Below are 20,294 nucleotides of genomic sequence, written 5' to 3'. Positions count from 1 at the left end.
AATCAGCCAATCACAATGCGGCAGAATATCGATATATTTCAGATTTGCGGCTAACTTCGATTCGCCGCTGAAACGCCGATCGAGGAAGCTGGGCTGATGTCGAAGAGATTTCAGATAAGTGTTTTCACCGCGATACGAAGGTAAAATTCTTCATCGGAGGACTTTTTTGCATACAGAGACGAGGGCAAAGTCGGTCGACGCATGGCGAGGTTTATTTCGTTCGCGTGAGACGCAACGCGTCGAGTCGCGAGCCTAACCTTCATAACCTCGTCTTCGGGTTGAAAGCGCTCTCTGAGAGGACAAAAAAGACCTCGGGCGTGCGAAGCATTTTAGTTAGCTCGCGGCCGAGATGGCAGTCGGCTCGACGAAGGTCGTCCAAGTGACGAATATCGCGCCCCAGGCTACCAAGGATCAGATGCAGACCCTCTTCGGCTACCTGGGTAAGATAGAGGACATCAGGTTGTACCCGACGATCAGGGACGTCGCCGTGCCCGTGCAGTCGCGGATATGCTACATCAAGTTCCACGATCAGGGTTGCGTAGCTGTGGCACAGCACATGACCAATACTGTCTTCATTGATCGTGCATTGATAGTGATCCCTTACCAGAATGGAGACATTCCGGACGAGCAACGTGCCCTCGAGCTCACCAACAATGGCACAGTTGTGCCAGGTAAGGATAAAATGTGTAAATCACAATTCACTTGATTATGATTATTAGAATCTGTACTGCGGCAACAATATTGCAATATAATGCCTCGCTCAAACAAAATTCAATCAGAAATTAATTGAAGATTAAGAGAGACTTAATTATATATTAATAATATATTAATAATATATTAATATAATATATAATATATATTAATATTGCAATATAATGCTTTGCTCAAACAAAATTCGATCAGAAATTAATTGAAGATCAAGAGAGACTTAATATATTAATAATATGTTAATATAGTATTTGTATTATATAATTAATATATTAATATATTAAGTTTCTCTTGATCTTCAATTAATTTCTGATTGAATTTTGTTTGAACGAGGCATTATATTGCAATATTAATATATATTGTACATTATATTAATATATCATATACAATATAATGTCTCGCTGTATTATATAATTAATATATTAATATATTAAGTTTCTCTTGATCTTCAATTAATTTCTGATTGAATTTTGTTTGAACGAGTCATTATATTGCAATATTTATATATATTGTACATTATATTAATATATCTTATACAATATAATGTCTCGCTCGAACGAAATTCAATCAAAAATTCATTAAAGATCAAGAGAGACTTAATATATATTAATAATATATTAAGATTGCATATGTATAATATATTTTAATATATTAATAATATATTATTATAATACATTAATATATTATTATGAATAATATATTACATATAATAATATATTATTAAATATTGAACATGTTGAGCCATCTAAAACATTGAATGTAATCTGGTCGATTCTTTCAGGTCTGTACCCATCAGAGCCGAAGCTGCCGCCGAATGTGGTGAACGCTATCGAGGGTATCCCACCGAATCACGTAATAACCACGATGGATCCCAAGCTGGAGGCGAACGGTTTACCGCCCTATCCACACTTGCCAGGTCACTTGGACAGCAGGCGTATCGAAGAGATGCGACGAACGCTTGTAGTGGCGAATTTAGACTCTTTGGTGAGTCCCGAGCAGTTGCTGGACTTCTTCAGCAACAACAACGTCGAGATCAAGTACCTGCGTATGTGCAGCAGGGACTCCGACAGCGAGCATTACGCGCTGGTGGAGCTGTCTGAGCAGGCGGCCGTAATCGCGGCCTTGTTGCTGAACGGGAAGCAGCTGGCGGAGCGGCCGATCAAGATCTACCACTCGACGCAGGCGATAGCGAAGCCGGAGGCGAAGAGCAACGAGGCAGCGCAGAAGGAGATCGAAGAGGCGATGTCGCGAGTGAAGGAGGCGCACAATCTCATCTCCGCCGCAATCGACCCCATGATCGGTATGCTGTCCAAGGACAAGCGCAGCAGGAGCGGTTCGCGCAGTCGCAAATCGCGCTCGCGTTCACGGGGTCGCAGTCGGCGCTCCAGGTCGCGGAAACGTTCGCGCTCGCGTCATCGGCGCTCGCGCTCTCGCCATCGTCGACGATCCCGCTCGCGCTCCAAGCGCTCACGATCTAAAGACCGTCGACGCAGCTCGCCCTCGCGACGACGCAGCAGCTCGCGCAGCCATCATCGTTCGCGCAGCAGATCGCGTCGCTCGAGGTAAAATTTTCTACTCTCGCCAACTCAGAATCGTTACATTATATATATTTTATTATACTTATATATATATATATATATATATATATATATATATATATATTAAACTAAATAAACAGCTTGTAATATATATATATATATATATATATATATATATATATATTAAACTAAATAAACAGCTTGTAATATATATATATATATATATATATATATATATATATATATATATATATATATATATTACAAGCTTTTTATTTATTCGATTTATAATCTTGAAGAGCCGTTTTTTTTGGAATTAAGGCCCCTGGCTCTTCGTCGATTATATTAGATTGTGACGTCAGAAGCGAGAGATGTTTTAAGCTTAATATGTTAAATATTTAATAATTTATTATATGTAATATATATTATTCATATATTGATAATATATTAATATATATGCAATATAATGCCTCGCTCAAACAAAATTCAATCAGAAATTAATTAAGATCAAATACGCTGAAAATTTTTAGATGCCGTTTTTAATTGAAGAAATATTTTGACGAAACACTACTGAGGCTCTAAGATCCAGGAGCCTTAATATTGTAAAAAAATATAATAATATCATTTATTATGCGTATATTATATATGTTAAAGTAATTGATGATTTTTCTAGATCACGCCGATCGCCTTCCAGATCAAAGGAGCGCAAGAAGAGGTCGCCGCGTCGTCGCAGCCGCTCGCGCTCGCCTAGCAAGCGCTCTAAGTCCAGATCCAGACGTTCGCGTTCCAAATCCAAGTCGAGATCGTCGAAATCCAAATATTCGGATAAATCCAAGGACAAGGAGCGCGAGAGACGTAGCAAGGACAAGTCGGACAACGGCAAGAGAAGTGACAGCGACCGGGAGAGACCCGAAAAGGAGAGCAGCAGAAGCGAGAAGAAGTCTAGCAAGGAGAAGCGATCCAGCGACAAGTCGGAATCGAAACAATCGGAGGAGAAGGGCAGATCCGCATCGGAGAGCAACGACAGCAAAGAAAAGACGGCGGAATCGGAAAGCTAGAGGAAGACTCGGGCAACGGACGCAATCAGTGTCGTTTGATCGGATCGTTTGGTTTATTTCGAAAAAGCTACGTTTCTTGGTCGCTACGTGTATTGATACAAGATAATAGAAATACACGCATTTATATACATCGATCTTCTTCTTTCAAAGTGACGATCTATTCGTGTTGATAGGATAGATCGGAAGTGAATGATTGATTTCGACATTCAGGGACCGACCTTTATCCTCTTCTTTTTCGGAACAGGCGGCGGCTTGACTTCTTTCGGCTTGTTGATTATTTCCATTTTAGGCGTGCTTTTAGATGAACTAGAAGAAATAAAGGGGCGAATGATAGTGTGTTATGATATATCCTTCTATAATATACAGTCTTGGTCACGAAAAAGAGCGCCTTTCGATAATCATATATTATGTTAAAGCGATCAATATTTAAAAATAATATTAATTTTAGAAATTATACTAGTAATTGTATTTTAGTATTTAAACTATCTGTTTTGACTTATTCATTAAAGGTGTTCATACTTTTGACCAGAACTACAAGAGCCAATTGATAAGTAATAAAATATGAGGGCAAATATGCTTAATCATATGAAAGACATATTTCTTTGAAGGACATATATTGCAAATTATCGTTAGTTTTTCAAAGTAGGCGAACATACCCTGCTATGTCTTGGTTTTCATAAATAGCTACATCATCGTAGATTTCCATTTTTATGGGAGTTGACGCGAGGAAAAGCGACTTTTGTGCGTTTTTTAAGGTCGATCTTCTCTTTAACACCATCTGCAATTTTATTGTTTAATTACTCTGATAATTTAAAAGTGTTATTTTGAATGTTTTATCTTTTACCATTCCTGTGTTTTTATCTTGCGGAAAGGCAGAGATTGAAGTCATTTCCATCGAGTCATCTATGTGTACTCTCTTACGCAATATATTGTCCATTTGATAGCTTCCTATTGATTACAACAACATCACACATTCTGTAAGCACAGTGCGACATTCTAAACTTGCTACAAATTACACAATTAATGTACTTACGTATTACACATTCATCATATTGGCTAAGTGGATCTATTCCCAAAAACGTAGACAGTGTATTAGGATAACGCAAATCCATAAATATCATTATGATCGCCAAAAGAACGCAAAGTAATCCTGCAATCAAATATATAAATGATGATGCTAAATATTGTGGAAAAAGTAAGTAAATGTTAGAAGTACTGCGAGTCTTGTTAGAAAAAATGAAATGACAGGATCTTTTAATTTGATAGTATTAACTCTGATAAATTTTAAAATAATATCAAAATTAATTGTATTATTTTATTAATACAAATTCCAGGGAAAAGAAATTAAAAGAATAAGACTTGTGTGTTTCAGAAAAAATTTTAGAATGTCAGAAGAACGCAGAAACTCGAGAATCAGCATTCGAAAAATTTACCGCATCCGAAAGTCATCCAAAAATGCAGGCCTAATGTCATCTTAATCACGCCATCCTCGAAAGGAATTACAAGCGGAATTGGATTGTGTACGCAGACCCAGACGAGGCAAGTTAACAGCTGCAAGCCGCCTATCAAGCCGGTTAAATAGGCGACGTATCGGCTCACGGATTGTAGGAATATGTTAGCCAGGACCCAGCAGGCGAAGGCGGTCCTGAGAATCGAGAAAATTTTCGAAATGTCTTTGTTTAAAGGAGGTAGTTTATTTTAATTTACAGACCTAAATTTTATCGCATGAGCTGAAAAACAGGAATACAAAATTCTTTGTTTTTTATTTATATATATATGTATATATATTTGTCTTATGCTTTTTTTATACTGACCACAGTAAGATGTGACAGTACCATCCGGCTGTTCGATAAAACCTCCCGAATCGAATGCCTTCTCCATCGATGACGAAATACTCGACGATCCATAAAATGGGAATTGGCAAACCCTTCCTTTGTCCTTCGCGGAAGGACCTTTGCAGCAGTCCGGCTGAAATTTTAGTATAAATAACTTTTGAGATAATTGCATAATTTACAACACATAGATACCGTAGGGTCCGAAACCGAGCCTGCCTTGATCCCACGTCCAAGGAAATCTTTCGTTATAATCAATTGTTTCCTTTGCGAGCAGTGTACCTTCTTCCGGATTAGCTAAAACAATTTTTCAATTCAATTCTATTTTGCAAGAAACGTGTTAAAAAATTTAATCTGGGAAAGTATAAATTATTTTAGAATAATATTTTGTAATATTATTTTGAAAAAAATTATTTTTTAACAGATCCATATGTGAAGGAAATTAGAATTTCATTTTCACAAAATTACTTTAGAAAAGTCATTTTTTGAAATTCTTTTGAAAGATGTACGAGTGTGTGAAATCGTGTATCTCTATTTTTTAATTAATTGCCATAAATTACCTTTCAGCGTGATATTCACCGATCTCAGTCCTATCTTAATTGCCATTTGAGCCTCGATTTCCTGGCCTACACCAGCTCGATAGGGTGTCTTGCTTCTTGTTTGGCCGCATTCCCATTCCTGACCAAAGTTCTCTACTGCAAATTAACACCCAACGATGAATTTGTGTAAATTCAAATCAATATAGGCAAGTATAAAAAATTTTTTTTTAAATACTCACTTATTAAGAAACATCCAATCACAATACTAAACGCGATTTTTATAGTTGTGTAGATGCTCTAAGCAATAATGATAATGATTTCATTAGTTTATGATGCAAAACTTGAGAATTGTAATTGTGTATTGTTTTAAAATTCTAAGTAATGTTATGTATTAAATTACATATTATGTATACATACAGTTAAATTCAACTTTTTCGTTTATTTTAAAATGTTATTTTGTGATATTATAAAGTAGAAATTTAGATACACATAATTTTTCGTTGATATACATATATATGTGGTTTGTCTGAATTTATTCGTATAAGTTAAATAATTTTTGAGGAAATTTTGTTGCTTTGAAGATAATACATAAATGCAAAGCAAAAAACACATCTGAAAGATCTTAAAGCATTAGATTTTTTGAGAAATGTGTTATTTAGAACTCTGGAATCTTTTCATTGTACTCACTTGCCTTTTCCGGTAGCCTGGTATAATACTGATATAAGCAATCGAGATAATTACGAAAATCGCAATTAATATAGTCTCGGTCACGTCTATCGTCACCGGAGTATGATTCGCGGAATATTGTGAAGGAAAACCCTCTGATCGTCCGAACTGAAACATTTTTGCTTTCTTCAACAAATAATTTACTATTTTTTTCACAGATTCGAAGAATATCATTTAATAAACGTGTGGACGATTAGAACAAAATTTTTAGAGAATACTCGCACAATGGGTTCCCGATGATGTCGCGGCTTTATCTGAATCCTTGTTCCGGCATTGACTAAAACCGCAACGTCTCTTATCATTTAGGCTTCCGCAATCATTAAGTCACATAAATTAATAATATCAAATAATGAACATCAGCAAATAAATACATTTTTCTATTTATAGATTTAGATTTTTTTATCTAAGAATATATAGAAAAAAATCTCTTGGAATTTTTTAAAGCTGTAAGCTTTATGAATTTTATTAATATTATTTTTATTATTATTCTTTTATTCAAACACATTGCTTAATTAGTATTGCAATTAAGATAAGTATGCTTTTTGATATTAAATAAATCAAATATAAATAAATATATAAAATTATTTATATTAAAATATACATTATAATTATCATATAATTATTACATATAGTTATATATAATTATTATATATATAATAAATATAATGACACATAATTAAATACATAAATTTAAAATAAAATTTAAGAAACGCATAAAAAGTAGCATTTTTTATATACTTATCGCTTGACAATTATTTTATCAGTTCGCATATAAATAATAGGTATACAAATTCTCTATGTAACATAAATATATCTCTATATAGTTTTTATTATTATTACATATTTGAATTTTATCATTTTTCGCGCGTTGTTATTGCAAAATATATGCTAGCAAAAAAATACAAGTAGTATACATCTCTTGTATCATGTAAGTTCATGAATAACTCACGTGTACATACATACATGACATTGCACGATATCAGGTTAACCGCTTGTCATCTGTCGTTATTAAATTTAAATTAAATGCCATAAAAATTTAAAGCAACTTTTTTAGCAGAAAGCACATTCGAAATGGTAGTAAGTATTGCTGGTCTTTAAAACACATGTTTCTTATAGTAAAATATTTGTTCTTCATTAGATGTTGCTTCCATAAGGAAGATTTTCATTTTTGTTTGAGATATTCGTACCATAAGTTCACTTAAAAATAACGTAAAATCTTTTCACTTGCATGTTATCGTTATCAGTGATGATCTGCAAATTACAAAAATGTATTTGCTTTTGAATATCTCATTTTTTATTCTGCGCAGCTTATAAAAGGTAAGCCACTGACCAAGGGTGCGAAGCAAATAAAGGAGGAGAATGATTCCACGCTGAGCTTCTACACCAACATGGCCTTAGGAGCCATGGGAATTTACTTTGCTGTAACAATGGTGATGTTTGAGTTAACTACACTGACGATAGTAAGTAGTTTCACATTCGATGTTTCTGGCACTCAAAACACTGCAGTAGAAATTCACTTTTAAATAGCACGTGTTATTATTTCATTACAGATAATAATGGCGTTTTCTACAATTGTATATGTAGGAAGTTATCAGTTTATGTCTTACATGGCTCGTGCTACATATTCAGAGTCTGGCAAACTCCTGGATTCTGGTGTTGATCTCAATATGGAAGGCGGTATAGCAGAGTAAGTATTTGTTGAAATAGAATCTTTTATGCTTGCTTTTATGTTGTGATTCTTTCATTATTTGTTACATAAAATTTTGTGATATTTAGACATGTCAAAGATTTAATTATACTGACATCAGGAGTACAAATCCTGTCCCTTATTTCAAACTACTTCTGGCTGTTGTGGATTCTGGTAAGTATTTTGACAAAAAATAATTGTTTATATTATTATATTTATTCAATATTACAAAATGTATATAATATACATATACAATTGCATATACATAGAATTCTCATCGATATAAAAGTTTTACAATATAAAAATTTTACAGGTACCAGTTAGAGGAAGCTGGATGCTCTGGAAACAAATTTTGGCTCCATGGTTTTTCGCCCAGCCACAAGAACAGCCCGAGATAAGTGAAAAAAAGCAACGCAAGTTAGAGAAAAAAATGGCAAGACGACATTAATAAAATTATCATTATCAATTAGTGTACAACTGGTATTGTACACTAATTGATTTAAAAATCGAGATTTAGGTAATAAGTTTGAGAGAATCCGGAAAGTTATAAGAAAATTAAAACTAACTTTCCTCTGGATATTCAAGATATCGAAAAGTATTAGAGTCGTTCAACATTTATAACAAAATACAATTTGAAATCGAACGAGACTTTAGAATTTGCGCAGTTTTACAAGGAACAAATATAGAAATAATTTTATAGAATTTAAAAGAACCGCCAACTGGGAAATTGATTTCATTCCTTACTCGAATATTCCATATAATAATTTCTTGATAGGTCATTTCAACATGTCTCAAAATTAGGAAGATTGAAACATATTCTCCTTATTTAATAAATCTACGGACTTATCCCTATAATAAGTCGAAGGCGATGCTAAATAATTATTAAAACTTAAATGTAACAAATGTATTATATTCACATTTGAATAAGATTATTACATATTTATTATATATTAATAGCTAATTCAATAATTTAATAACTATTATCATCTTTGGCTTATATTTATAGGAATAAAACCGTAGAAGTCGCTAGACAAAAAGTATCTCAGCACCATTATTTTTAACTTTGTTATAATACTAACGTAAACGGCGTTTTATAATTACAATATTATGCAGTATATACTCCGTCTTATAAAAATCTTTGATTATGTGTGTAAGAATTTGAATATAAAAAGTGGTGAATAGGTGCCTTTTCACGAAAACGGAGAACGGAATAACGATGTCAAAATGCGCATTCAAAAAATATATATAAATGAAAGTCAAATAAGATAATAGATATATACTAATACTTGTGTATATCGTAATTTTAAAAGTTTAATCATTCTCTTTTCAATGAAAATTTGATTCAAAATAGATAAGCAATGACGTAATGTATAAATCACGTTATTTATTAAATTCTCAAAGTTGACAAATTGACGCATCACAGTGTTGCATTTAAATCTAATGTAATATATACATGTATATATAATCTTTGTATGGGAATGTGGAAACTTACAGGAATTATAACGATGTTTCAATCGATTTTGTATACATGGCATTACGGTTTTTTTAATATATAATATAATAATCATTGGACTTTAATTCTGTATATATTGGTCACAAAATGCTTATAGTGTGCGAAGAATTTCTTGAAAATTAGGCCAACATTTGTACTTCTTATCTAACGTTAGACATATTCATTTAATTCACAGCTTTTGTTTTGGCTTTTGCATATGAATACTGTTCAGTGAAAAATTCACAATTTGCTTTATAAATTAAAACTTACTATCTAAATCAAATCGAATTCATTCTGTCATATAATTATAACATTATAAAATAATTCAATGAATTTTGAGAGAAAGATACAAAAAAGATTTGTTTGGAAGACTTTAGAATTAAATAAGAAATTGGAAGAAGTAAATTGATCTTACAGAACTGAAAAACTAATTAAGATAAAATATACAATAGAGCTAATTCGACACTCTCGATATATATTACAAGTATAAATTGTGATATATTATTGAATTCTATAATGTTGTAATTCAACACAGAAAATGCAGGTTTAAAAATTTTTAACTGAGTTATCCTAAAATTTTGTAACTATATGCAAAATTATTAATTTTATTTACACTGGAATATAATTCAATCATAGAGAAGTTATTTAAAAAAATTTATACAAAGTCTTAAGAACGTACTTTCAATGATGTAATATTGTAATAATATAACAATTTCTCGGAATATTAGTACAAATGCAAATTGAATGCTATATTGATTTCTTCACTGAACAGCAGAGCACTGCCAAATTATAGAATCTAATTAGTTTACAAGACTAACATCTAGATTCTATGTTTTGTCAGTAAATGCTTTGTGATTAAAACAATTATCACTTTAATTAGGATAAATCTTTGATCTCTAGGAGATTAGAGTCACATACAAATATTTTTTTTTCTTAAATTCAAATGAATATTTACCTTTTTTACCTCACAGTGTGTTATCTGTTTCAATTGTTGAGTCTTCAGAAAGATGTATATATATATATATAGATATATAGACCAAGATGTATGCATCCGAGTCTAATTAATTACAAAGTACTTTATAAAATTGTAGCGTGGAATAATCCTTAGACATTGCTAGTGCCCTTTTTCTTTCTATAATCATATTCCGATTGATAACTCGGTGGATGATTATGATCTCGTACTCCTGTTGGCATAAACCTCTCTGCGATCACCGAACATTTTCCGCGACAACCGCGATGCTGTTCCGCGCAACGATAATGCGAGTTGTTGTATATCTTGGAACGGGAGGTCAAATTATATACGTATCCTTCATGAACCAGTTGTGGTTTGCCTCTAGCAGACAGCCTATAAATCACTGGTTCTACAGCTGCAAATTACAATTTTTGTTTCACGATCAAATGTTCGAACAAATTTAGTTAATGGAGCATATGGCAATCTTAGATCCATTAAAATGCATAAAGACTGATTTTCTTCTATATGCATCTTTCTTAAAACAAGTTTTTCTTTTTATTAAAAATTTTGTTTCTTAAACAATGTACAACTGGACAATATTTACCCCAAGTTTTTACAATGGATGCAAACATTATTTTTACTTATTAATTCTACAGTACATACATGTTTTTGACAATTACTATTACATTGTATTCTATGTTTATTATCATTTTATTATATATATAATGTTTCTTTTGATCTATTGTAATTTTTCATGTTTTTCCCTACATTTTAATTGCATTTATAACTTATTTAAATAAAGATTCAGTATTTCCAATTTTTAATTCAGTGATTTGTCTTTCTATATTCTCTGAAACTAATTGATTCCCTAAATTCTCAAAAAATATAATCAGACTAATTTATGCATAAATCTGGTAGTATAAAAAGATTCATGTACCACCAGGCAAAGATATTAAAATAACACATACAATATGATAAAATATACCTGTTTGTATTGAATTTTCTTCCAAATTTGATTCATTAGGCAACTCTATTATTTCTTCACTATTATCATCATTATTATCATTATTGTCCCTTTCACTTTCAGAATCATTAACCTCTTTTTCATTATCGTCTGTTAAGAGAGAAATGTCTTTGCTATTGGCATTTGGCTCACTTTTAGATTCTTTTATCGAATTGTAATCATTCTCAACTATGTGTTTCTTTCTCTTTTTAGCATTTCTCTTGGTTGTCTTGTGAGACTGTGAAGATTCGTTTAAAGATTTATTCTCATTTTCTTGTTCATCTATGGCATCTGATAAGGTAGTTACGTTCTCAGAATCATATTGTGAATCCGACACATTGACATAATTGTTTAACAGTGATATGATTTGCCCCTCGCCACCCTCCAATCCTTTTATCTGGAGCATTTGTGCCATCTTTAGGAAATTTGGTAGATCTTCCTGCCTTACATTCACTTCTCCTTGATACATGAACTTCAGCAAAGCTACAATTTCTGTATGTTTTACATCTTTCAGTATTATCACTGGATGTTGGCAAGGATTCTCCTGGCAAGACAATTTTGAGTTCTTATTTGAGCATATTTTTTGCAAGACATCACCAATAATGAATTTGTACCTTAAATATGTTTTTGAAGTAAGGACTACACACGGAAAGAACCAGTTTGTGGGCAGCCAACAATTGTCCTTCCACAGCAAATGTCACATCAACCAAATCATTCTCGCTTAAGTGAGAGAGGAAGCCAGAAGTCAGATTGTTGGAAAAATTATTCCACCTCAAGGAAAATTCTTTTGTTGATGATGCTGTAGCCATATTTTTCTATAACAAAATAATAATAAAATATACAAGTTCTTTGAAAACTGATTATTAAACGAATTATTAAATGTTAAACATATAGTATTAATTGAAATATATTTTTGTAAATATTCTTCAGCATAAATATATATTTAAATAGATAATTTAATATTTTTTTAAGAAGTAATTAAAATATGGATTAATATAAAATATATATGAATAAATTAGAATATGTGAAAAAAATAACATTTATCGATATTTCTCGCGATTGTTATTCGATGGTATAAATTATAAATTGTATACATGTGATACATATATATATATATCACTTTGATAATTATTATTTTAAATTTATTATAAATCGCGAATAACTTTCAATGATTGACCTTTCTTATAAGCTTAAATATTTAATCGTCCAAGATGACTGATAACGAGTGTTATCAATAAATGCAGATAATGAAATTTCATTACCCGTTTATTAAAACGTGATTTCGTACTGGAACGGGGACGCACCTATTTTACCTATTTTACGGTAGCTGTCAACAATTCTCTGTCACAAAAAAAAGGAAAGAATGATGATACGACTGCTCTTCATCAATTTTCATCATTGGCTGAAAATTCCGAGCTTCGACAACTTGAAGATAGAAATAGCATACGAAGTATACGTATCTAGATCATTCGTGTACCATGACTCAAAAATTTATGCAATTGACAGCTTACGATTTGACACTTTTGACAGTTGCACTTAGGTAAGAAAAAAATAAAAAAAAAATTACTGGCTGTGTATTTATCAGTATATTAATAAATAGATTTTTTTTCTTAAATTCCGTCAATTTATATCAAATTCAAAGCAATATAAATTAATAAATCAAACGAACTGAATCGCTGAATAGAATTCCAATCATATATACATAAGCCTAATTATTTAGTGCTTAATTATTATAAATTAAAGTAAAAGAATTACGTTAAAACTAAAAAAAATGTTAAAAATAAATATATACCAGAGAGAAACCTATATATTTCGCGCCTATATTTCTGGACATTTTGACGTCACGACATGCGCAGATAGATCATTCGGCTGGTAACGCGGGTAACGTAAACATTTTCGTAAGTTTGGATAATTGGATTATTTTAGATTCATTATACATTCGTCTATATTTAAGACTAATAAACTTCGAGTAAAAATGTACAAAGTGGACACGGCTAGCGCGTTGCGCGAAGCTACCGAACCCGGCGTGATAACCCAAAGTATACTTATTTCTTTAGCGATCGATCAAGGACCAAGGAAAGAAGCTGGCAAATTATTCCTCGAAGACGGAATCGAGTTGAATGCATTGAAGGAAATCCGCATTGAGTTCCTTAGTAAGTATACATATATATATTATATACACATATATGAACCTAATAATAATATAATAATATATGTGTGAACATACATATATAATACATACACACATATATTTTTAGTACTTTTTTTCAATGAAATAAACTGGTAACAAACATTTTATTTATATCCATTAAAAGCTGTAGACTTTTCTTTTTACAACACATTTTCGTTTTCTTAATAATTGCATGCTTTAAAAAATAAACTGATTAGTTTTAGCAATTTTCTTAGGACACTATATGTATATACACACACAATTTAAATTTGTTGGAAAGGTATTCTAACTTTTTTATCACGTTTTGCAGATATTTTAAACATTGATCATCTCTGGCCATTGAAGAACTTGATCAAATTGTCACTATCCCATAATGTTATCGAGAGAATTGAAAATCTGGATGAACTTGTTCATCTCAAGGAATTGGATCTCTCCTTTAATCGTATAAAAATTATGGAGAACTTGGATAACTTAGATCAACTGGAGATTTTGCTTTTGTACAGTAATGAAATCTCTGTTATACAAGGCTTAAATAATTTAAAGAAACTAACAATTTTGAATATTGGTAAAAATAAGATCAATGATTGGAAGCATGTATGTATAAAACTAGCTGTTTTTCTTTTATTGCTTTTTTATTATTTATAAAATTATTGATATAGGTCATATATTTACGTGATTTTAAATCACTGAGAAGTTTAAACACTTGTGATAATCCGTGCACTGAAATGGATGGATACTTGGATTATCTGTTTGCATTTGTGCCGCAATTAATTTATTATCAATACAGAATTATACCTGAAAGTACTCGTCATTCTGCCATCGATAAGCATTAGTAATTGTTTTAACATAGATTAGAAAAGTCTATATTTTATATTATAAATAATTGCGTCATTTTCTACAGTCGTATAATTAGTAATTTGGAGGAAAACGAAGCAAAAGTACAAACAGAATTAAAATTACAACAAGAATTTGAAGACAAGCTCGCATTATTAACTGCAGCATATGTGGAATATCTTGATGAAGATTTTCTTTTTCAGCAAATGTTTTCTGCCAATGAAGGTAAATTTATTTTATCTCTCTTATTATGTATATATGCATGTACACGTTATTTATTTAAGTGTATTTATGCACAGTGGGCAGGATATTATCTACAATAAATGAGGATACACAGAATGCATTTGAGGAATACAGAAAGTCTTTCTCTGCAATATGTCACAATTTACATGAATTAGGCTTACAAGAACATGATAAAAGAACAGAGGAAATAAGATTGTTTGAACTTGTTGTTAACGAAGGCAAGGAAAATAAGCAAAACGTAGCAAGAAAGTAAGAGAAATAAAAATTATACAATTAAAACGTTACTTTCAAAAATAATATTTTAATTATAATTAATTATATGTATGTGTGTGACCTATTTTAATTATTAGTATATGTCCTGCATTATTTATGTAACTTTTCTTTCTTCAATTTATTTGTTTAAGAATTGTGGATGAAGTACTCGAAAGAAAAATGGAGATATTTGCGAATATAAAAGATGTAATGAAAACTTTGATAGAAGAACGAGAGGGAGATGCCGATGCAACTGATGACATTGCTGCAAAAGTGAGGGAATTGTTTAACGAATTCAATGAATTATTATCTAAAGCACGAAATCAATTAATGTCTAAAGAAGTTATATTACACGATCAGATAGAAGTATGTATATGACATTAATTTACAATTAGTATTGTGATTGAGATGGATTTAATAATTGGATTAAGAAAGATTTGTTTTTTTTTCTTTATGAAAATAGGATATAAACGAAGTCTTTAGGATCAACATGATGAATATGATCAGTTCATTCTTAGAAACCGCACGAGAGCATTTTTCTTTATTACGAAATTCACAGGCTGAATACAACAATACTATGAATGAATTAATTTTAAATTATCTAAGTGGTTTTGCGGACAATGGAGAGGTACCAGTTCATTTGAAAGATTTGTATGGTAATAAGGATTCTTTGGCTACTCTTGCTGCATCACACGATATACATTTGCAAGTGAGTGTGGAAAATTTCAAAATTATTAAAATAATAAATAAAGTAATTGATAAATATTAAAACGTTTACAGGTAATAGATAATCGAGAGAAGCTCATGACAAATCGGCTCGATAATTGGCTCAAAGATTATATCAATCAGTTAATTGTGTAAGTAATTATTTTGTTAGATACTTTATAAAAGAAAAATCTTATAATTAGAAAATTTTTAATGATCAGGGATGAAAATAAAAGGAATCGTCAACAAATATTAGAAATATCACATTTCTTTGGATTTCTACAGCAAGAACTTAATTTGTTACACCCATCACAAGGATTAGACTTGACAGACATTGAGTTAGATGATGCTACATTAGAAGATTAATAATTAGCATGTTACTTTGGTGATTAAATTCATCAAAGAAAATAAAAAGTTTACATGCATATACAATACACATATATAAAAATTTATTAAAATATATATTATTCTGACGAAATATTTTGAATAAATTATAAAGAATAATAGAAGAGAATAGTCACATTGATAAAATTATAGTGACGAAAATATATAGTCCACATAAAATTAGCTATTTATACACTCTATTCCAACATATTTAGAACGGATGTCTGTCAAGATCGCTTTTCTTCGTAAGTCGCGCGATATATATCGAAAATTACTAATAAAAATATAAGATAAGTGATAAATAAAAATAACTGATAAATATTAACGTTTACAGATATCAAGAGGAATCAATCGTGATAAATCAACTCGAATTGATAATTAGCTCGAAATTTATATCAATCAATCGCGTAAATATTTATCACAAGCAGAACAAATTTTAACTTGACAAATATTGAATTAGATGAAACTATATTAAAAGTAATGATTAATATGTTACAACATTTTGTCTATGTTGTAATGCCAAGTAAAGCTCGGGAATTAAAGTAAAATAAATATCACATACTTTTAAAATATATATTCTAACAAAACATTTTATAAAGTATAAAAATTTATAAAAGTTTCATATATAAGTATATACAATTTTTATATTAAATTTTTAAAGATTTCAAAAATTTTCATAAGTCTTTTGATCTAAATGTAGATTGCAAAAATATATAATAATACTTTACATATATGTGTGTAAAAAATTTTAAGATGTATACAAAAGTATAATTTTGTACAAAAATATCAATTACTTTTTTGCTTCAAATATTCAATATAAAGTTTAAGGCCAGCTTGTATTTTTGGTAACGTTATTAAATTCACGAATTGTTTAATATCAGCTTCCTTATTTTCTTTCATCCATTGAATTAGGCAGTTTCGTATTTCTAACTTAGTTGCAGCCCTTCCTAATGCTTTATTAAAAACAATGTGTCATTAGCATCAAAGTATAATTCTGCTAAAAATACAAAATCAACCATTTTTTCTTACCTGGAATTCTATCGTATGATAATATGTAATTTTTACATTTTTCAATCGCATCAGCTTTATCTTTAGCAAGCTCGTCCACAAGTTGAAGTTGCAATGCTTTTTCAGGTTTAAACAACGAGCCTCTAAAATGTTACCACATGCAACAACTTATCATAACATACCACAAATTAATTTTACACACCTCAAAAGTGCTAATTCTGCTTGTCGATAACCCATTATTGAAATGTAGGGATCCATAAACCATTTAGGAGCAACTATACCCAATTGTGTTTCATTCAATCCTATAGTATGTTTACCTTCGACAAACACTCTATATTCTGTAGATATTGCCAATAGACAACCTCCAGCAGGACTAGAACCCTGTAAAACAGAAGAGTATATTTCTATTAAATTGTTACAGATATGCCACACATATAAAACTTGCAAAAATATCTGTACATTGATAGCACTAGCAACTGGAACATTTAGAGTGTAAAGAGTTAACCAAGTGTCTTGCAATGTAGACCAAAAATTAGTAAGTTGCTTTTTATCAGTAGTATACATTTCTGTAATATCTAATCCTGCTGAAAATATAGTTGGCAAGGATGATGTCAATATGATGCCTTTACAGTGATTGTTTTGAGCTTCCGATAAAGATGTTTTCAATGCACCTAAAAACTCTGTGTTTAAACTGTTGACAGGTGGTCTAGCCATGGATATGATGTCGATTCCTGTCCAATCATTAAGGAAAATAAAATCAATAAAAAATAGTTATATGCTGAAAACACGTTGACAAAAGCAACAATATGATGTTACCTGTATCATTGTCTCTTGTGGTTTCAACGAGTTTTGAACCTGTAGCATAAAATCTCCTGAGGTACGCTTGTCTTCCAGCAATTAAAATTTTAGAAATATTCATGTTGATCATGTTTTTCTGTTAAAAAAAAATCTCCTCTTAAATATAACAAGTGAGACAAGATTGTACAATTATATTAAAGTCTACAAGAAAAAAAATTGTATATACCACGAATGATCAATGTAGCCACAGAAACTTTGTAAGTATCTCGACGATATTTAAATTAGCGTGAATAATCAATTATAGGCTGGAATAAATGATTCGATAATTTTATCATCTGATTGTAGACACTCATACATCTACAGAATCTCGTAAAACTGTCAAGTAGGTCCGGAGATAATGGAAGAGCATTGACGTTACCGATTATTCTTGGTCAGTTACATCACTGACGAGGTAACAGTACCTCGTCCGTGGTTACATATATATTCTAACAAAGCATTTTCTAAATATAAACATTTATAAAAATTTCATATATGTATAAGTATATACAATTTTTATATTAAATTTCCTTTTGACCTAAATGTAGATAGAAAAAATATATAACACTTTATTTATATGTGTGTGTACAAAATTTCAAGATATATAAAAGTATAAAAAAGTATTGTTTTCTCTAAAGATATTAATTACTTTTTTGCTTCAAATATTCAATATAAAGTTTAAGGCCAGCTTGTATTTTTGGTAATGTTATGAAATCCACGAATTGTTTAATATCAGCTTCCTTATTTTCTTTCATCCATTGAATTAAGTAGTTTCGTATTTCCAGCTTAGTTGCGGCCCTTCCTAAGGCTTTATTGAAAACAATGTGTCATTAGCATAAAAGTACAATTCTGCAAATTACATAATCAACAATTTCTTACCTGGAATTCTATCGTATGATAATATGTAATTTTTACATTTTTCAATCGCATCAGCCTTATCTTTAGCAAGCTCGTCCACAAGTTGAAGTTGCAATGCTTTTTCAGGTTTGAACAACAAGCCCCTAAAATATTACCACATGCAACAACTTATCATAACATGTAGCTAATATAGATTAATTTTAATTTAGATTAATTTTACAAACTTCAAAAGTGCTAATTCGCCTTGTCGATAGCCCAATATTGAAATGTAGAGATCCCTAATCCATTTAGGAGCAACTATACCCAATTGTGTTTCATTCAATCCTATAGTATGTTTACCTTCGACAAACACTCTGTATTCTGTAGATATTGCCATTAGACAACCTCCTGCAGGACTAGAACCCTGTAAAATAGAAGAGTAATATTTCTATTAAAAAATTACAGATACGCCACACATATAAGACTTGAAAAAAAATCTGTACATTGATAGCACTAGCAATTGGAACATTTAGAGTGTAAAGAGTTAACCAAGCATCTTGCAATGTAGACCAAAAATTAGTAAGTTGCTTCTTATCAGTATTATACATTTCTGTGATGTCTAATCCTGCTGAGAATACAGTTGGCAAGGATGATGTCAGTATGATGCCTTTACAGCGATTGTTTTGAGCTTCCAATAAAGATGTTTTCAATGCATTTAAAAACTCTATGTTTAAACTGTTCACAGGTGGTTTGGCCATGGATATGATGTCGATTCCTGTTCAATCATTAAGGAAAATAAAATTAATGAAAAATGATTATATGCTGAAAACATGTTGACAAAAACAACAATATGTTGTCACCTGTATCATTGTCTCTTGTGGTTTCAACAAGTTTTGAACCTGTAGCATAAAATCTCCTGAGGTACGCTTGTCTTCCAGCAATTAAAATTTTAGAAATATTCATGTTGATTATGTTTTTCTGCTGAAAAAAATTTTCATTTTAAATACAGCAAGTGAGAAAAGATTGTTATATTATAGTAAATATTACAGTTATATTATATTAAAGTCTACAAGAAGAAAAAAATTGTGCATACCACGGATGATCAATGTAGCCACAAAAACTGTGTGTCTCGACGATATTTAAATTAATGTGAATAATCAATTATAAGCTGGAATAAATGATTCGGCAGTTTTATCCTCCTTTGATTGTAAACACTCATACATGTATAGAATCTCATAAGACTATCAAGTTAGGTTCGGAGATAATGGAAGATCATTGACGTTACCGATTATTCTTGATCAGTTACATAAATATATAAATGTAAATTGTAAATGATAAAACGTAGACTTTATCTTATCTTATCTAATCTTGACTGCATTTGACATTTATTTTACGCTCCGAATTTTATCACATTTTTATTTGTTAAACAATTTTATTAATTTAAATGAAAATTATTTTTATTGAGATGCAAGACATTTTATTTATAGATAGA

The 20,294-nt window shown here is 30.8% G+C and overlaps 7 protein-coding genes and 1 long non-coding RNA gene across 13 annotated transcripts; 4 read left to right on the top strand and 4 right to left on the bottom strand.

Moving 5' to 3' along the window:
- The first annotated feature begins 52 nt into the window (after positions 1-52).
- On the top strand, positions 53-3,432 carry Srp54 (splicing regulatory protein 54). Its single transcript, XM_029321963.2, has 3 exons — positions 53-671; positions 1,490-2,270; positions 2,920-3,432. Exons 1-3 carry the CDS (start codon positions 350-352, stop codon positions 3,302-3,304), a joined length of 1,488 nt encoding a protein of 495 aa, XP_029177796.1. The 5' UTR covers positions 53-349; the 3' UTR covers positions 3,305-3,432.
- On the bottom strand, positions 3,334-6,667 carry LOC114945682 (dual oxidase maturation factor 1-like). The gene is made up of 10 exons (XM_029321964.2): positions 6,363-6,667; positions 5,915-5,972; positions 5,697-5,831; positions 5,332-5,433; positions 5,119-5,272; positions 4,738-4,949; positions 4,338-4,454; positions 4,149-4,252; positions 3,961-4,082; positions 3,334-3,610 (listed from the first exon to the last, which is right to left on the bottom strand). The coding sequence occupies exons 1-10, from the start codon at positions 6,573-6,575 to the stop codon at positions 3,511-3,513; spliced, it is 1,317 nt and encodes a 438-aa protein (XP_029177797.2). The 5' UTR covers positions 6,576-6,667; the 3' UTR covers positions 3,334-3,510.
- Positions 6,668-7,266: 599 nt separating this feature from the next.
- Positions 7,267-12,283, top strand: LOC114945645 (transmembrane protein 208). The gene is made up of 5 exons (XM_029321908.2): positions 7,267-7,478; positions 7,709-7,861; positions 7,952-8,088; positions 8,178-8,262; positions 8,402-12,283. Exons 1-5 carry the CDS (start codon positions 7,473-7,475, stop codon positions 8,534-8,536), a joined length of 516 nt encoding a protein of 171 aa, XP_029177741.1. The 5' UTR covers positions 7,267-7,472; the 3' UTR covers positions 8,537-12,283.
- Positions 8,468-12,923, bottom strand: LOC114945642 (uncharacterized). Of its 3 annotated transcripts, none has more exons than XM_029321903.2 (4): positions 12,840-12,923; positions 12,150-12,350; positions 11,518-12,079; positions 8,468-10,947 (listed from the first exon to the last, which is right to left on the bottom strand). In XM_029321903.2, exons 2-4 carry the CDS (start codon positions 12,342-12,344, stop codon positions 10,685-10,687), a joined length of 1,020 nt encoding a protein of 339 aa, XP_029177736.1. In that variant the 5' UTR covers positions 12,345-12,350; positions 12,840-12,923; the 3' UTR covers positions 8,468-10,684. The 3 variants fall into 3 exon arrangements, with proteins under 3 accessions (XP_029177736.1, XP_029177735.1, XP_029177737.1); XM_029321902.2 differs by having other exon boundaries at positions 12,798-12,922; XM_029321904.2 differs by lacking the exon at positions 12,840-12,923 and adding an exon at positions 12,713-12,790.
- Positions 12,924-13,443: 520 nt separating this feature from the next.
- LOC114945641 (dynein regulatory complex subunit 3) lies at positions 13,444-17,650 on the top strand. 3 transcript variants are annotated; one of them, XM_029321899.2, is made up of 10 exons: positions 13,444-13,688; positions 14,016-14,299; positions 14,365-14,537; positions 14,607-14,764; positions 14,839-15,031; positions 15,187-15,400; positions 15,498-15,743; positions 15,815-15,891; positions 15,961-16,368; positions 16,458-16,727. In XM_029321899.2, the coding sequence occupies exons 1-9, from the start codon at positions 13,511-13,513 to the stop codon at positions 16,103-16,105; spliced, it is 1,668 nt and encodes a 555-aa protein (XP_029177732.1). In that variant the 5' UTR covers positions 13,444-13,510; the 3' UTR covers positions 16,106-16,368; positions 16,458-16,727. The 3 variants fall into 3 exon arrangements, with proteins under 3 accessions (XP_029177732.1, XP_029177733.1, XP_029177734.1); XM_029321900.2 differs by lacking the exons at positions 15,961-16,368; positions 16,458-16,727 and adding an exon at positions 17,553-17,650; XM_029321901.2 differs by lacking the exon at positions 14,365-14,537 and having other exon boundaries at positions 14,016-14,202.
- On the bottom strand, positions 16,683-18,220 carry LOC146722391 (enoyl-CoA delta isomerase 1, mitochondrial-like). Its single transcript, XM_029321905.2, has 6 exons — positions 18,156-18,220; positions 17,948-18,065; positions 17,591-17,862; positions 17,334-17,512; positions 17,153-17,274; positions 16,683-17,076 (listed from the first exon to the last, which is right to left on the bottom strand). The coding sequence occupies exons 2-6, from the start codon at positions 18,057-18,059 to the stop codon at positions 16,910-16,912; spliced, it is 852 nt and encodes a 283-aa protein (XP_029177738.1). The 5' UTR covers positions 18,060-18,065; positions 18,156-18,220; the 3' UTR covers positions 16,683-16,909.
- LOC146722390 (uncharacterized) lies at positions 17,830-19,365 on the top strand. The gene is made up of 2 exons (XR_014925189.1): positions 17,830-18,359; positions 19,268-19,365. It is a non-coding gene; the product is annotated as an uncharacterized LOC146722390 (long non-coding RNA).
- Positions 18,156-20,212, bottom strand: LOC114945643 (enoyl-CoA delta isomerase 1, mitochondrial). 2 transcript variants are annotated; one of them, XM_029321907.2, is made up of 6 exons: positions 19,896-20,212; positions 19,663-19,783; positions 19,306-19,577; positions 19,048-19,226; positions 18,845-18,966; positions 18,156-18,773 (listed from the first exon to the last, which is right to left on the bottom strand). In XM_029321907.2, the coding sequence occupies exons 2-6, from the start codon at positions 19,763-19,765 to the stop codon at positions 18,607-18,609; spliced, it is 843 nt and encodes a 280-aa protein (XP_029177740.1). In that variant the 5' UTR covers positions 19,766-19,783; positions 19,896-20,212; the 3' UTR covers positions 18,156-18,606. The 2 variants fall into 2 exon arrangements, with proteins under 2 accessions (XP_029177740.1, XP_085340958.1); XM_085484832.1 differs by having other exon boundaries at positions 19,663-19,780.
- Positions 20,213-20,294: the final 82 nt, after the last annotated feature.

The sequence above is a fragment of the Nylanderia fulva genome, unplaced genomic scaffold (assembly GCF_048542155.1).
Source record: "Nylanderia fulva isolate GAGA-0341 unplaced genomic scaffold, ASM4854215v1 Scaffold32, whole genome shotgun sequence".
Classification (NCBI taxonomy): domain Eukaryota; kingdom Metazoa; phylum Arthropoda; class Insecta; order Hymenoptera; family Formicidae; genus Nylanderia; species Nylanderia fulva.
The sequence above is the reverse complement of the archived record's forward strand: the minus strand, read 5'-3'. Positions and strand labels throughout refer to the sequence as shown.

Excerpts from the sequence above, each read along its gene's own strand:
- Srp54 (XM_029321963.2), top strand. The coding sequence starts at position 350 with ATGGCAGTCGGCTCGACGAAGGTCGTCCAAGTGACGAATATCGCGCCC. Across the intron at positions 672-1,489 it reads CAATGGCACAGTTGTGCCAG|GTCTGTACCCATCAGAGCCG; the intron begins GTAAGGATAAAA and ends CGATTCTTTCAG. Across the intron at positions 2,271-2,919 it reads AGCAGATCGCGTCGCTCGAG|ATCACGCCGATCGCCTTCCA; the intron begins GTAAAATTTTCT and ends TGATTTTTCTAG.
- LOC114945682 (XM_029321964.2), bottom strand. The coding sequence starts at position 6,575 with ATGATATTCTTCGAATCTGTGAAAAAAATAGTAAATTATTTGTTGAAG. Across the intron at positions 5,434-5,696 it reads GGTGAATATCACGCTGAAAG|CTAATCCGGAAGAAGGTACA; the intron begins GTAATTTATGGC and ends AAATTGTTTTAG. Across the intron at positions 4,950-5,118 it reads TACTGTCACATCTTACTGTG|GACCGCCTTCGCCTGCTGGG; the intron begins GTCAGTATAAAA and ends CTCGATTCTCAG.
- LOC114945642 (XM_029321903.2), bottom strand. The coding sequence starts at position 12,344 with ATGGCTACAGCATCATCAACAAAAGAATTTTCCTTGAGGTGGAATAAT. Across the intron at positions 12,080-12,149 it reads ACTTCAAAAACATATTTAAG|GAGAATCCTTGCCAACATCC; the intron begins GTACAAATTCAT and ends TTGTCTTGCCAG. Across the intron at positions 10,948-11,517 it reads AGAAAATTCAATACAAACAG|CTGTAGAACCAGTGATTTAT; the intron begins GTATATTTTATC and ends TGTAATTTGCAG.
- LOC114945645 (XM_029321908.2), top strand. Across the intron at positions 7,862-7,951 it reads AGTTAACTACACTGACGATA|ATAATAATGGCGTTTTCTAC; the intron begins GTAAGTAGTTTC and ends ATTTCATTACAG. Across the intron at positions 8,263-8,401 it reads TCTGGCTGTTGTGGATTCTG|GTACCAGTTAGAGGAAGCTG; the intron begins GTAAGTATTTTG and ends AAAATTTTACAG.
- LOC146722391 (XM_029321905.2), bottom strand. The coding sequence starts at position 18,059 with ATGATCAACATGAATATTTCTAAAATTTTAATTGCTGGAAGACAAGCG. Across the intron at positions 17,863-17,947 it reads CACAAGAGACAATGATACAG|GAATCGACATCATATCCATG; the intron begins GTAACATCATAT and ends ATGATTGGACAG. Across the intron at positions 17,275-17,333 it reads GCAGAATTAGCACTTTTGAG|AGGCTCGTTGTTTAAACCTG; the intron begins GTGTGTAAAATT and ends GTAACATTTTAG.
- LOC114945641 (XM_029321899.2), top strand. The coding sequence starts at position 13,511 with ATGTACAAAGTGGACACGGCTAGCGCGTTGCGCGAAGCTACCGAACCC. Across the intron at positions 15,032-15,186 it reads AAGCAAAACGTAGCAAGAAA|AATTGTGGATGAAGTACTCG; the intron begins GTAAGAGAAATA and ends TATTTGTTTAAG. Across the intron at positions 15,401-15,497 it reads TATTACACGATCAGATAGAA|GATATAAACGAAGTCTTTAG; the intron begins GTATGTATATGA and ends TTATGAAAATAG.
- LOC114945643 (XM_029321907.2), bottom strand. The coding sequence starts at position 19,765 with ATGAATATTTCTAAAATTTTAATTGCTGGAAGACAAGCGTACCTCAGG. Across the intron at positions 19,227-19,305 it reads CAATTGCTAGTGCTATCAAT|GGTTCTAGTCCTGCAGGAGG; the intron begins GTACAGATTTTT and ends TCTATTTTACAG. Across the intron at positions 18,967-19,047 it reads GGCGAATTAGCACTTTTGAA|GGGCTTGTTGTTCAAACCTG; the intron begins GTTTGTAAAATT and ends GTAATATTTTAG.